The sequence below is a fragment of the Choloepus didactylus genome, chromosome 4 (assembly GCF_015220235.1).
Source record: "Choloepus didactylus isolate mChoDid1 chromosome 4, mChoDid1.pri, whole genome shotgun sequence".
NCBI lineage: Eukaryota > Metazoa > Chordata > Mammalia > Pilosa > Megalonychidae > Choloepus > Choloepus didactylus.
Genome location: NC_051310.1, coordinates 138985678 through 138998367, shown reverse-complemented (window position 1 = coordinate 138998367; position 12690 = coordinate 138985678). Strand labels below are relative to the sequence as shown.

The following is a 12690-nucleotide window of genomic DNA, read 5'->3' as shown; positions in this document are numbered from 1 at the left end:
CAACTGTCTTCGAGATTCATGGGTTCTGGGTTGTAGTTTAATAGTTTCAGGTATCCACCACCAGCTACCCCAATTCTTTAGAACCTAAAAAAGGTTGTCTAAAGTGTGCGTAAGAGTGCCCACCAGAGTGATCTCTCGGCTCGTTTTGGAGTCTCTCTGCCACTGAAGCTTATTTCATTTCCTTTCACATCCCCCTTTTGGTCAAGAAGATGTTCTCCATCCCACGATGCCAGGTCTACATTCCTCCCCGGGAGTCATATTCCACGTTGCCAGGGAGATTCACTTCCCTGGGTGTCTGATCCCACGTAGTGGGGAGGGCAGTGATTTCACCTTTCAAGTTGGCTTAGCCAGAGAGAGAGGGCCACATCTGGGCAACAAAGAGGCATTCAGGAGGAGACTCTTAGGCACAAATACAGGGAGGCCTAGCCTCTCCTTTGCAGCAACCGTCTTCCCAAGGGTAAAACTTATGGTAGAGGGCTCAACCCATCAAACCACCAGTCCCCTATGTCTGTGGTCATGTTAGCAACCATGGAGGTGGGGTAGGCGAATACCCCTGCATTCTCCACAGGCTCCTCAAGGGGGCACTACATCTTTTTTTTTTTTTTTCCCTTGTTTGTCTTTTTTCTTTTTTTTTTTTTTTAACTTTCCCTTCTTTTTTAAATCAACTGTATGAAAAAAAAAGTTAAAAAGAAAACAAACATACAATAAAAGAACATTTCAAAGAGACCATAACAAGGGAGTAAGAAAAAGACAACTAACCTAAGATAACTGCTTAACTTCCAACATGTTCCTACTTTACCCCAAGAAAGTTACATAATATAGCAACATTTCAGTGAACTTGTTCCTACTACATCCATCAGAAATTAACAGACCATAGTCATTTCTGGGCATCCCCAGAACGTTAAATAGCTTATCTGTTCTTCTTGGATTATTGTTCCCCCTTCCTTAATTGCTCTCTACTGCTAGTTCCCCTACATTCTACATTATAAACCATTTGTTTTACATTTTTCAAAGTTCACATTAGTGGTAGCATATAATATTTCTCTTTTTGTGCCTGGCTTATTTCGCTCAGCATTATGTCTTCAAGGTTCATCCATGTTGTCATATGTTTCACCAGATCGTTCCTTCTTACTGCCGCGTAGTATTCCATCGTGTGTATATACCACATTTTATTTATCCACTCATCTGTTGAAGGACATTTGGGTTGTTTCCATTTCTTGGCAATTGTGAATAATGCTGCTATGAACATTGGCGTGCAGATATCTGTTCGTGTCACTGCTTTCCGATCTTCCGGGTATATACCGAGAAGTGCAATCGCTGGATCGAATGGTAGCTCTATATCTAGTTTTCTAAGGAACTGCCAGACTGACTTCCAGAGTGGCTGAACCATTATACAGTCCCACCAACAATGAATAAGAGTTCCAATTTCTCCACATCCCCTCCAGCATTTGTAGTTTCCTGTTTGTTTAATGGCAGCCATTCTAACCGGTGTTAGATGGTATCTCATTGTGGTCTTAATTTGCATCTCTCTAGTAGCTAGTGAAGCTGAACATTTTTTCATGTGTTTCTTGGCCATTTGTATTTCCTCTTCAGAGAACTGTCTTTTCATATCTTTTGCCCATTTTATAATTCGGCTGTCTGTACTATTGTCATTGAGTTGTAGGATTTCTTTGTATATGCAAGATATCAGTCTTTTGTCAGATACATGGTTTCCAAAAATTTTTTCCCATTGAGTTGACTGCCTCTTCACCTTTTTGAGAAATTCCTTTGAGGTGCAGAAACTTCTAAGCTTGAGGAGTTCCCATTTATCTATTTTCTCTTTTGTTGCTTGTGCTTTGGGTGTAAAGTCTAGGAAGTGGCCTCCTAATACAAGGTCTTGAAGATGTTTTCCTACATTATCTTCTAGGAGTTTTATGGTACTTTCTTTTATATTGAGATCTTTGGTCCATTTTGAGTTAATTTTTGTGTAGGGGGTGAGGTAGGGGTCCTCTTTCATTCTTTTGGATATGGATATCCAACTCTCCCAGCCCCATTTGTTGAAAAGACCATTATGGCTCAGTTCGGTGACTTTGGGGGCCTTATCAAAGATCAGTCGGCCATAGATCTGAGGGTCTATCTCTGAATTCTCAATTCGATTCCATTGATCTATATGTCTATCTTTGTGCCAGTACCATGCTGTTTTGGCAACTGTGGCTTTATAATAAGCTTCAAAGTCAGGGAGTGTAAGTCCTCCCACTTCGTTTTTCTTTTTTAGAGTGTCTTTAGCAATTCGAGGCATCTTCCCTTTCCAAATAAATTTGATAACTAGCTTTTCCAAGTCTGCAAAGTAGGTTGTTGGAATTTTGATTGGGATTGCATTGAATCTGTAGATGAGTTTGGGTAGAATTGACATCTTAATGACATTTAGCCTTCCTATCCATGAACATGGAATATTTTTCCATCTTTTAAGGTCCCCTTCTATTTCTTTTAGTAGAGTTATGTAGTTTTCTTTGTATAGGTCTTTTACATCTTTGGTTAAGTTTATTCCTAGGTACTTGATTTTTTTAGTTGCTATTGAAAATGGTATCTTTTTCTTGAGTGTCTCTTCAGTTTGTTCATTTCTAGCATATAGAAACATTACCGACTTATGTGCATTAATCTTGTATCCCGCTACTTTGCTAAATTTGTTGATTAGCTCTAGTAGGTGTATCGTTGATTTCTCAGGGTTTTCTAGATATAAGATCATATCATCTGCAAACAATGACAGTTTTACTTCTTCTTTTCCAATTTGGATGCCTTTTATTTCTTTGTCTTGCCGGATTGCCCTGGCTAGCACTTCCAGCACAATGTTGAATAACAGTGGTGACAGCGGGCATCCTTGTCTTGTTCCTGATCTTAGAGGGAAGGCTTTCAGTCTCTCACCATTGAGTACTATGCTGGCTGTGGGTTTTTCATATATGCTCTTTATCATGTTGAGGAAGTTTCCTTCAATTCCTACCTTTTGAAGTGTTTTTATCAAAAAGGGATGTTGGATTTTGTCAAATGCTTTTTCAGCATCTATTGAGATGATCAATTGATTTTTCCCTTTCGAGTTTTTAATGTGTTGTAATACATTGATTGTTTTTCTGATGTTGAACCATCCTTGCATGCCTGGAATGAACCCCACTTGGTCATGGTGTATGATTTTTTTAATGTGTCTTTGGATTCGATTTGCAAGTATTTTGTTGAGGATTTTTGCATCTATATTCATTAGGGAGATTGGCCGGTAGTTTTCCTTTTTTGTAGCATCTTTGCCTGGTTTTGGTATTAGATTGATGTTAGCTTCATAAAATGAGTTAGGTAGTGTTCCATTTTTTTCAATGTTTTGAAAGAGTTTGAGTAAGATTGGTGTCAGTTCTTTCTGGAAAGTTTGGTAGAATTCCCCTGTGAAGCCATCTGGCCCTGGGCATTTATTTGTGGGAAGATTTTTGATGACTGATTGGATCTCTTTGCTTGTGATGGGTTGGTTGAGGTCTTCTATTTCTTCTCTGGTCAGTCTGGGTTGTTCATATGTTTCCAGGAAATTGTCCATTTCTTCTACATTATCCAGTTTGTTGCCATACAGTTGTTCATAATATCCTCTTATAATTTTTTTAATTTCTTCAGGATCTGCAGTTATGTCACCTTTTTCATTCATTATTTTGTTTATATGGGTTTTCTCTCTTTTTGATTTTGTCAGTCTAGCTAGGGGCTTGTCAATCTTGTTGATCTTCTCAAAGAACCAACTTTTGGTGATATTTATCTTCTCTATTGTTTTTTTGTTCTCTATGTCATTTATTTCTGCTTTAATCCTTGTTATTTCTTTTCTTGTACTTGGTTTAGGATTGGTTTGCTGTTCATTTTCTAGCTTCTTCAGTTGATCCATTAGTTCTTTGATTTTGGCTCTTTCTTCCTTTTTAATATATGCGTTTAGTGCTATAAATTTCCCCCTTAGCACTGCTTTTGCTGCATCCCATAGGTTTTGGTATGTTGTGTTCTCATTTTCATTCGTCTCTATATATTTAGCAATTTCTCTTGCTATTTCTTCTTTAACCCACTGATTGTTTAGGAGTGTGTTGTTTAACCTCCAGGTATTTGTGAATTTTCTAAGTCTCTGATGGTTATTGACTTCTAATTGTATTCCATTGTGGTCAGAGAATGTGCTTTGAATAATTTCAATCTTTTTAAATTTATTGAGGCTTGTTTTATGTCCCAGCATATGATCTATTCTGGAGAAAGTTCCGTGAGCACTAGAAAAGTATGTGTATCCTGGTGATTTGGGATGTAATGTCCTGTAGATGTCTGTTAAATCTAATTCATTTATCAGATTGTTTAGGTTTTCAATTTCCTTATTGGTCTTCTGTCTGGTTGATCTATCTATAGGAGAGAGTGATGTGTTGAAGTCTCCCACAATTATTGTGGAAACATCAATTGCTTCCTTTAGTTTTGCCAATGTTTCTCTCATGTATTTTGTGGCACCTTGATTGGGTGCATAGACATTTACGATTGTTATTTCTTCTTGCTGAATTGCCCCTTTTATTAGTATGTAGTGGCCTTCTTTGTCTCTCAAAACATCCCTGCATTTGAAGTCTATTTTATCTGAGATTAATATTGCTACACCTGCTTTCTTTTGGCTGTAGCTTGCATGAAATATTTTTTTCCATCCTTTCACTTTCAGTTTCTTTGTGTCCCTGTGTCTAAGATGAGTCTCTTGTATGCAACATATTGATGGTTCATTTTTTTTGATCCATTCTGCGAATCTATATCTTTTAATTGGGGAGTTTAATCCATTTACATTCAACGTTAAAACCGTGAAGGCATTTCTTGAATCGGCCATCTTATCCTTTGGATTATGTTTGCCATATTTTTCCCTCTCTCTATTAATACCCTTTATTGTACCCATACCGAATCTCTTTAGTACTGAACCTTTCTCCAAGTCTCTCTGTCCTGTCTTTGTTTCTCTGTCTGTAGGGCTCCCTTTAGTATCCCCAGTAGGGCAGGTCTCTTGTTAGCAAATTCTCTCAGCATTTGTTTGTCTGTGAAAAATATAAGCTCTCCCTCAAATTTGAAGGAGAGCTTTGCTGGATAAAGTATTCTTGGCTGGAAATTCCTCTCACTCAGAATTTTAAATATATCGTGCCACTGCCTTCTTGCCTCCATGGTGGCTGCTGAGTAGTCACTACTTAGTCTTATGCTGTTTCCTTTGTATGTGGTGAATTGCTTTTCTCTTGCTGCTTTCAGAACTTGCTCCTTCTCTTCTATGTTTGACAGTGTGATCAGTATATGTCTCGGAGTGGGTTTTTTTGGATTTATTCTATTTGCAGTTCGCTGAGCATTTATGATTTGTGTATTTACGTTGTTTAGAAGATTTGGGAAGTTTTCCCCAACAATTTCTTTGAATACCCTTCCTAGACCTTTACCCTTTTCTTCCCCTTCTGGGACACCAATGAGTCTTATATTCGGACGTTTCATATTATCTATCATATCCCTGAGGTCCATTTCGAGTTTTTCAATTTTTTTCCCCATTCTTTCTTTTATGCTTTCATTTTCCATTCTGTCATCTTCCAGGTCACTGATTCGTTGTTCAACTTCCTCTAGTCTTGTACTATGAGTGTCCAGAATCTTTTTAATTTGGTCAACAGTTTCTTTAATTTCCATAAGATCATCCATTTTTTTATTTAGTCTTGCAATGTCTTCTTTATGCTCTTCTAGGGTCTTCTTGATTTCCTTCATATCCCGTACTATGGTCTCATTGTTCATCTTTAGTTCTTTGAGTAGCTGCTCTAGGTGCTGTGTCTCTTCTGGTCTTTTGATTTGGGTGCTTGGGCTTGGGTTATCCATATCGTCTGGTTTTTTCATATGCTTTATAATTTTCTGTTGTTTTTGGCCTCGTGGCATTTGCTGAACTTGATAGGGTTCTTTTAGGGTTTGTAGACCAGTTGAAGTCCTTATCTCTAATTTATCAGATCTACAGCTTCGTGGAGTACACTTTCTCTAACTAACCAGCAGGTGGCGTCCACGAGCCACCTGTTCTCCACAAGCCAGATCTCCCCTGCTTAGCCTTTTTGGTGAGTGGGGGAGTGAGTCTTGTGGGGCCCAATTGGTGTCCCAAGCTTGCGTGTGTAGTTGGTGTTGCCTGCCCTGTATGTGGGGCGTGTTTCTGGGCAGTCGGGGAGGGGGGGTGGCCCTAACAATCAAATCTCCCTGATGATCCTAGAGTTTTAAAGCTGCTGCAATAGTCTAATCCTTCAGTTCAGTCCTGCCACAGTTTGTCTCTGCCACTGACCCACAAGTCTTTGGTATTGGCGTATGGCTCCTGAGACTTGCAAGTGGGCCCCTCTTCCAGGCCGTGCACCCCGGGTCCTCTGTTGAGGGATGACTGTGCTATGTCACAGGTGAGTGCCGTCCCCCCAGGGCAGTTCTGGGCTGCTGGGCTGTGTTGGGAGGCTCCCAGTCTGCTCAAATGATGGCTGAATGGGGCTCTGTTAATTCACACTGCTCCCCCTTCCCAGCTCTGGGACATTCAGCTGAGGTTGCAGGGAAGGCTAATGTCCACGCCCAGTTTTGTGGTGTGTGCCTGTTATTTGAAGCACTTCCGTCACACTGGGTTGTCTGGGGCAGCTCTGGGCTATGGGGCTGGCGATGGGCAGGAGTGTTTCCTGTCCACCAGGATGGTGGCTGTGAGCGGACACCCCCCTTTTCTTGGGAAGTTGTGTTGTTTAGTGAATTTTCTCAGCCACTGGATTATTGCCTTTTGTCTCAGAGCTCTCTTAGTTCTGCTCTTGACTTGACGTGCCCAAATTTCAATTCTTTGAAGCTTTCTGTATTGAGCTTCTTAGAGTAATTGTTTTAGAAAAAGCAAAAAGGATTTAAAAAAAAACAAAAAACAAACAAACAAAAAAAAAAAACGGCCCTCCTCAGAGATCTAATGGGTTATTGAAATGCTAATAGACAAAGCAACCAGGGCCATTAAGGAAAGGTGCACAGGGCAGAGAGATCAGCTTTGCTTCGGGATTTGCATATGCGCCTCAAGGCCTGATCTCCGCCCTTCCCCTTTCTGTGTTCACCAGAACTCCAAAAATCCTCTGCTTTTATTTTGGAGTTTTTCGTGTTGTTTTTTTTCTATGCCTGTCTCCTCTCTGCTGGGCTGGCTGCTCTCAGAGTCTCTGGTGTCTGGTCTCAGTCTATCTATGGTTGGAGTTTGAATCAGTAGAATGAGTTTCCGATAAGAGCAGCCACTGCAATTCTCCCTTCTCCTTCCCGGAGCTGACAGCCCCTCCTCCCCCGGGACTGAGCCTGGCAGGGAGGGGCGCGGGTCCCCTGGCCGCAAAAACTTACAGATTTCGCTGATCTCAGCAGTTCCACGTTTTCATGAGTGTTGTATGAAGTATGCCCAAAGACAGATTGCTCTGTGGTGTCCAGTCCACGCAGTTCCTGGCTTTTTACCTACTTTCCTGGAGGAGTAACTAAAACATACAGCTCACCAGTCTGCCATCTTGCCCCGCCTCCCTCTTATTCATTCTTAAAGTTTGTACTTATATTTTGTTTATGCTAACGATATGCAGTGTGACAGCGGACTTTGGACTTCTAGACTAGTCTAGCGACAATAAAGTTTTATAGCATGCAATATTTTATAATGTTGGTGAGGGAAAAATATGAAATGTCCTATTTGCAACAGCTGATGTGAAAAAATGAGAAAACCAATAAGACAGCTAGTTTATCCCAACCCACCTTTACTGTATTTGACTGCCTAGGGCTTTATGAATTCTACACATGTGAAATGTACAAAGATTGCAGGGTCTATCCCTTTTGAATATCGAAAATCTACTGTACTGGAGAGGAACCTAAGATGGCGTCTAGGTGAGAAAGGGCAAAAAAACACCTCTGTGAAAAATACTAGATAAAAACCAGAAGGTGACCCAGAATACTGGTTTCAGTGATGCACCAGCTGGACAAGGTCTGCTAGAACCACAGGGGCTGTACACTTGGTGAAACCGGGAGTTTGCATTCTGAAACGAGTGAGCAAGCCAGCTTAAAGACCTGCGGCTGCGCTGCAGTGTGGGGAAGCCGGGGTTTGGCGTTTGAAGACGGACTGGTTCTTTTAAAAAAACAAAAAAAAAGGGAAAAACCCAGGAGTGGCCGCAGTTGTGTCAGTGGGAACCGCACAGTGAAGCATGGCAGGAGTGGGCTGAGCTGGCCTCTCAGTGTCTGGCGTGGAGGATAGCCCGCTGCAGATTCCCTCAGGGCCAGGGGAGCGGAGGGGAGAGCTGGAAGGAGAGAGAAACCCCGCAGCTTGCAGCTGGCTCCCCGGTGAGCTGGAGACACTCCTGCCTGGGGCCGTGCCCACAGCCCAGAGCCATGCCAGTTGTCCTAGAGCTGGGAAGGCAGAGCTGTGTGAAAAGGGGGGGGTTGAGATGCCCCATTCAGCCATTTTTGCATCAGGCTGGGAGTGCCCCTGCATAGCCCTGTGGCCCGGGGCTTCCCTTGAGGGACAGAGTGCACTAGTGATGTAGCACAGCATTCCCTCAGCAGAGGTCCTGGAAGATCACAGCTGAGAAGGGAGGCCCGCTCGGAAAACCAGGGACACTATGTCAATGCCGGTGGTTTGCGGGTCAGGGACAGAGAGGGTCTGGGGCAGAACTGAAATGAAGGCTTAGACTCTTGCAGCAGCCTTGAATCTCTGGGAACACCTGGGAGGTTTGAATATTAAAGCTGCCCTGCCTCCCTAGCCACCCGGACACATGCCCCACATTCAGGGCGGATGGTTCCAGCAACACACCCAAACTGAGTTCACCAACTGAACCCCACAAGAATCATTTCCCCAGACAACACAAGGACAAAGTTGAGAACTGACTTGACAGGTACAGGTGACTCGCAGACACCATCTGCTGGTTAGTTAGAGAAAGTGCACACCACCAACTTGTATTTCTGAAAAATTAGATTGGTATTGTTTTTTACAACTTGAAAGAACCCTATCAAGCAAAACATATGCCAAGAAGCCAAAAACAACAAAAAATCTTAATGCATATGATAAAACCAGATGATATGGAGAAACCAATTCCAAACACACAAATCAAAATATCAGAAGAGACACAGTACTTGGCACAATTACTCAAAGAACTACAATAGAGGAATGAAGACATGGCAAAGGATATAAAGGACATGAAGACCATGGCACAGGATATAAGGGACATAAAGAAGACCCTAGAAGAGCATAAAGAAGACATTGCAAGAGTAAATAAAAAAAATAGAAGATCTTATGGAAATAAAAGAAACTGTTGGCCAAATTAAAAAGACTCTGGATACTCATAATACAAGATTAGAGGAAGTTGAACAATGACTCATTGTCCTAGAGGTCCACAGAACAGAAAATGAAAGAACAAAAGAAAGAATGGAGAAAAAAATAAAAAAAAATTGAAACGGATCGCAGGGATACGATAGATAAAATAAAACGTCCAAACTTAAGACTCATTGGTATCCCAGAAGGGGAAGAGAAGGGTAAAGGTACAGAAAGAGTATTCAAAGAAATTGTTGGGAAAACTTCCCAAACCTTCTACACAATATAAATACACAAAGCATAAATGCCCAGTGAACTCCAAATAGAATAAATCCAAATAAACCCACTCTGAGACATATTCTGATCAGACTCTCAAATACTGAAGAGAAGGAGCAAGTTCTGAAAGCAGGAAGAGAAAAGCAATTCACCACATACAAAGGAAACAACATAAGACTAAGTTGTGACTACTCAGCGGCCACCATGGAGGCGAGAAGGCAGTGGCATGACATATTTAAAATTCTGAGAGAGAAAAATTTCCAACTAAGAATACTTTATCCAGCAAAACTCTCCTTCAAATTTGAGGGAGAGCTTAAATTTTTCATAGACAAACAAATGCTGAGAGAGTTTGCTAATAAAAGACCTGCCCTACTTCAGATACTAAAGGGAGCCCTACCGACAGAGAAACAAAGAAAGGAGAAAGAGATATAGAGAAATTTAACAGACATATATAGAACCTTACATCCCAAATTACCAGGACACTCATCTTTCTCTAGTAATCATGGATCTTTCTCCAGAATGGAACATATGCTGGGACATAAAACAAGCCTCAATAAATTAAAAAAAAAAAAAAAAATAGAATATATTCAAAGCACATTCTCTGACCACAATGGAATACAAATAGAAGTCAATAATTTTGAATTATAACTTCACTATTTACTTCCTACATGATAAACATACACAAACTCTAATGACAAATCAGTAGTTTTGAACTCAATGTAAAATATGTAATTTTTGACAAGAACTATATAAAGGTGGGGGAATGGAGGAGTATAGGAGCATAGTTTATGTGCCCTATTGAAGTTCAGTTGGTATCAAAGAAAAACAAGATTGTTATGGATTCAAGAGGTTAATTTTAAGCCCCACAGTAAACACAAAGAAATTATCAGAGAATATAACCATAGAGATGAAAAGTAGAATATGGGTTAAGAGAAATGGGGGAAGGGGCAATGGGGAGTTAAGAAATGAGTGTAGGATTTCTGTTTGAGGTGAAGGGAAATTTCTAGTAATGGATGGTGGGAAGGTGATAGCATGAGAACATTCTAAATGTGATTAATCCCACTAATGGAATGTTAGGGAGGGGGTGGAATGGGAAGATTTAGGCTGTATATATGTTTCCACAATTGAGAAAAAAAAAAAAAAAAAAAAAAAAAAAGACAGTCTAAATAGATGACAATTGAATGTCAAGGATGACCCTGGATGGGATATGAGGATGGAGGACAGGAGGCTCAAAGGGACACAGTTGAGACATAAGGAAAAAAAAAAAAAAGGAAATATAGAATGTAAGCTTTATATCAATGTTGAATCTCTTGTACTTCTTAGCTGCGTTTAATGGGATTGCATAAAAGAATGTTCTTGTTCATGGGAATTGTATATGTGAATTACAGTGTTTGTTCAGGATGTGTGCAACTAGCTCTCATATGTTCAGAAGACAGAGCAACAGATGATGGATGACAGGGAGGTAGGGAGGGAACGAAATAGCGGTGTGACAGTATGTTAAAGTTGGTGGACTGGAGTATTAGGGGAGGGGTGTCAGGTTATGCTGGAGTTCTGTGTATGGGGTTTGTATTGTTTTTGCAATTATTCCTATAACTTTGAATTTACTTCAAAATAAAAAAAACTACTGCACTTACTGTTAATTATAAAAGATAGTTTCATGCCCTAAAAAGACAATCCTTTACTATAGATTACTATAAAATAAGCTGATGGGCACCACTGGCACTCAAATATCCCCACATTCACAAATTCATGGAAGATAGCCGTTCCCATACCTGCCCTTCAGGTTCTCAAGTTCCCTGTGATGCAACATGCTCCGCATGTGTTCGTCCATCTCCTTCAAAATTAAAGAAAGCAGATTAAACTAAGGGAGGGTACTTTCGGAAAAAAACTCCTCTGTTCCTATCCAATCAACAATCAAGGCTCAAACTCATTGTGTCAAAAGTGATATTTGCAGCTACTCTTCTCAACTGAATATTCAAATCAGTTCTTTATTAAATAATTCTTCAGATGTATGTTTGACATCTTTTAAAGAAAAGGAATTCTTAAGAATGAAACATTTAAATGGCTTTCCAAAAAGGTTAGAAAGTATATTGTCATTAGGAAGCAAAATACCTAGAAATAAACTATGTAGGTTAAAGTCTAATCCATTATGAGAAATATACTAAAGTTTATTAAAAAAAAACAAACAAAAAAACTCCCTGAAATCACTATTTTGTTACTTTTCTCCACACCTTCTTTCCCCACACAACTGAGAGTTTTTCAAGTGTAGGCTGTAACTCTCACCCATGTTGGCATACATAAGTATCTGCTGAATAAAGAGTGATGCAGCCATCATTTCTAGATGGATGGGAATTACAAATAGAATGGAGCCTCTCTATGGTAGATCAGGAAGTTTAAAAAGATGCTTTCAACATAGCAGTTCATTCATTCCTTTATTTTCACTGTCCCCCATGAGACCCTTCCCCCAGTGATTTATTTGATTCTAATGTAAAGTTTGGAAATTTACTAGGTTCCTGCCTCTCCCTACCTCACACCTCCATTGGGAAGGGAATAAAATCTATGGAAAAAGCTGCCACTTTCACACACATACACAAACACATAAACTTGAAAAGCTGTCAATTTCTATCCCTTTGTCACTCCAAAGTATATGCAGCCAACATGCCATAATTAGAGAACGGCTGTTCACATATATAATAAAAAGGTTACTGCACTTGCTGTTATTTCCCAGACCCTGAGTTAAGTGCCTTAAACATTTTCTCACTTGAACCAAAAAAATTTGCTGCTGAGGGAGGTATTATTAACTTTATAAGTTAATGCGTTCATTCACTGAATATTTATCAAGTGCTTATAATGTGCCAAGTACAGAGCTAGACACGGAGGGAAAAGTGGGAAAATGTTCAGTCTTGCCCTCTTAGAGTCACAGATACTCAAGTGGTAAAAATAGGATTCAAACCCCAGCAGCTCTGACACCAAAGCCAATGTTTCAAACACCATGTCTCTTTAACAATCTACTACACTGAGATTTTTCATTATATACAATTCATTTGTCAAAAAGAGAATATAATAACCCAGTATTATTTTAAGGTCCCTTCTACAGTGTGACAAACAAGGTTATAATTCAAAATGCTTCCTTTAAATGG

General features: G+C 40.0%; 1 protein-coding gene across 8 annotated transcripts in view; it reads right to left on the bottom strand.

The window, feature by feature from the left end:
- ZNF106 (zinc finger protein 106) overlaps positions 1–12690 on the bottom strand; it is a 95521-nt gene that overhangs the window by 40709 nt on the left and 42122 nt on the right. For 6 of the 8 annotated variants that reach the window (XM_037834196.1, XM_037834200.1, XM_037834201.1 and 3 more), the window contains exon 3: positions 11323–11384. The exons of 1 other annotated variant lie outside the window; for it this stretch is intronic. In XM_037834196.1, the coding sequence (XP_037690124.1) occupies positions 11323–11384 (62 nt within the window). Of the gene's footprint in view, positions 1–11322; positions 11388–12690 lie in introns of all 8 variants that reach the window. One more of the 8 variants, XM_037834198.1, reaches the window with a different exon arrangement.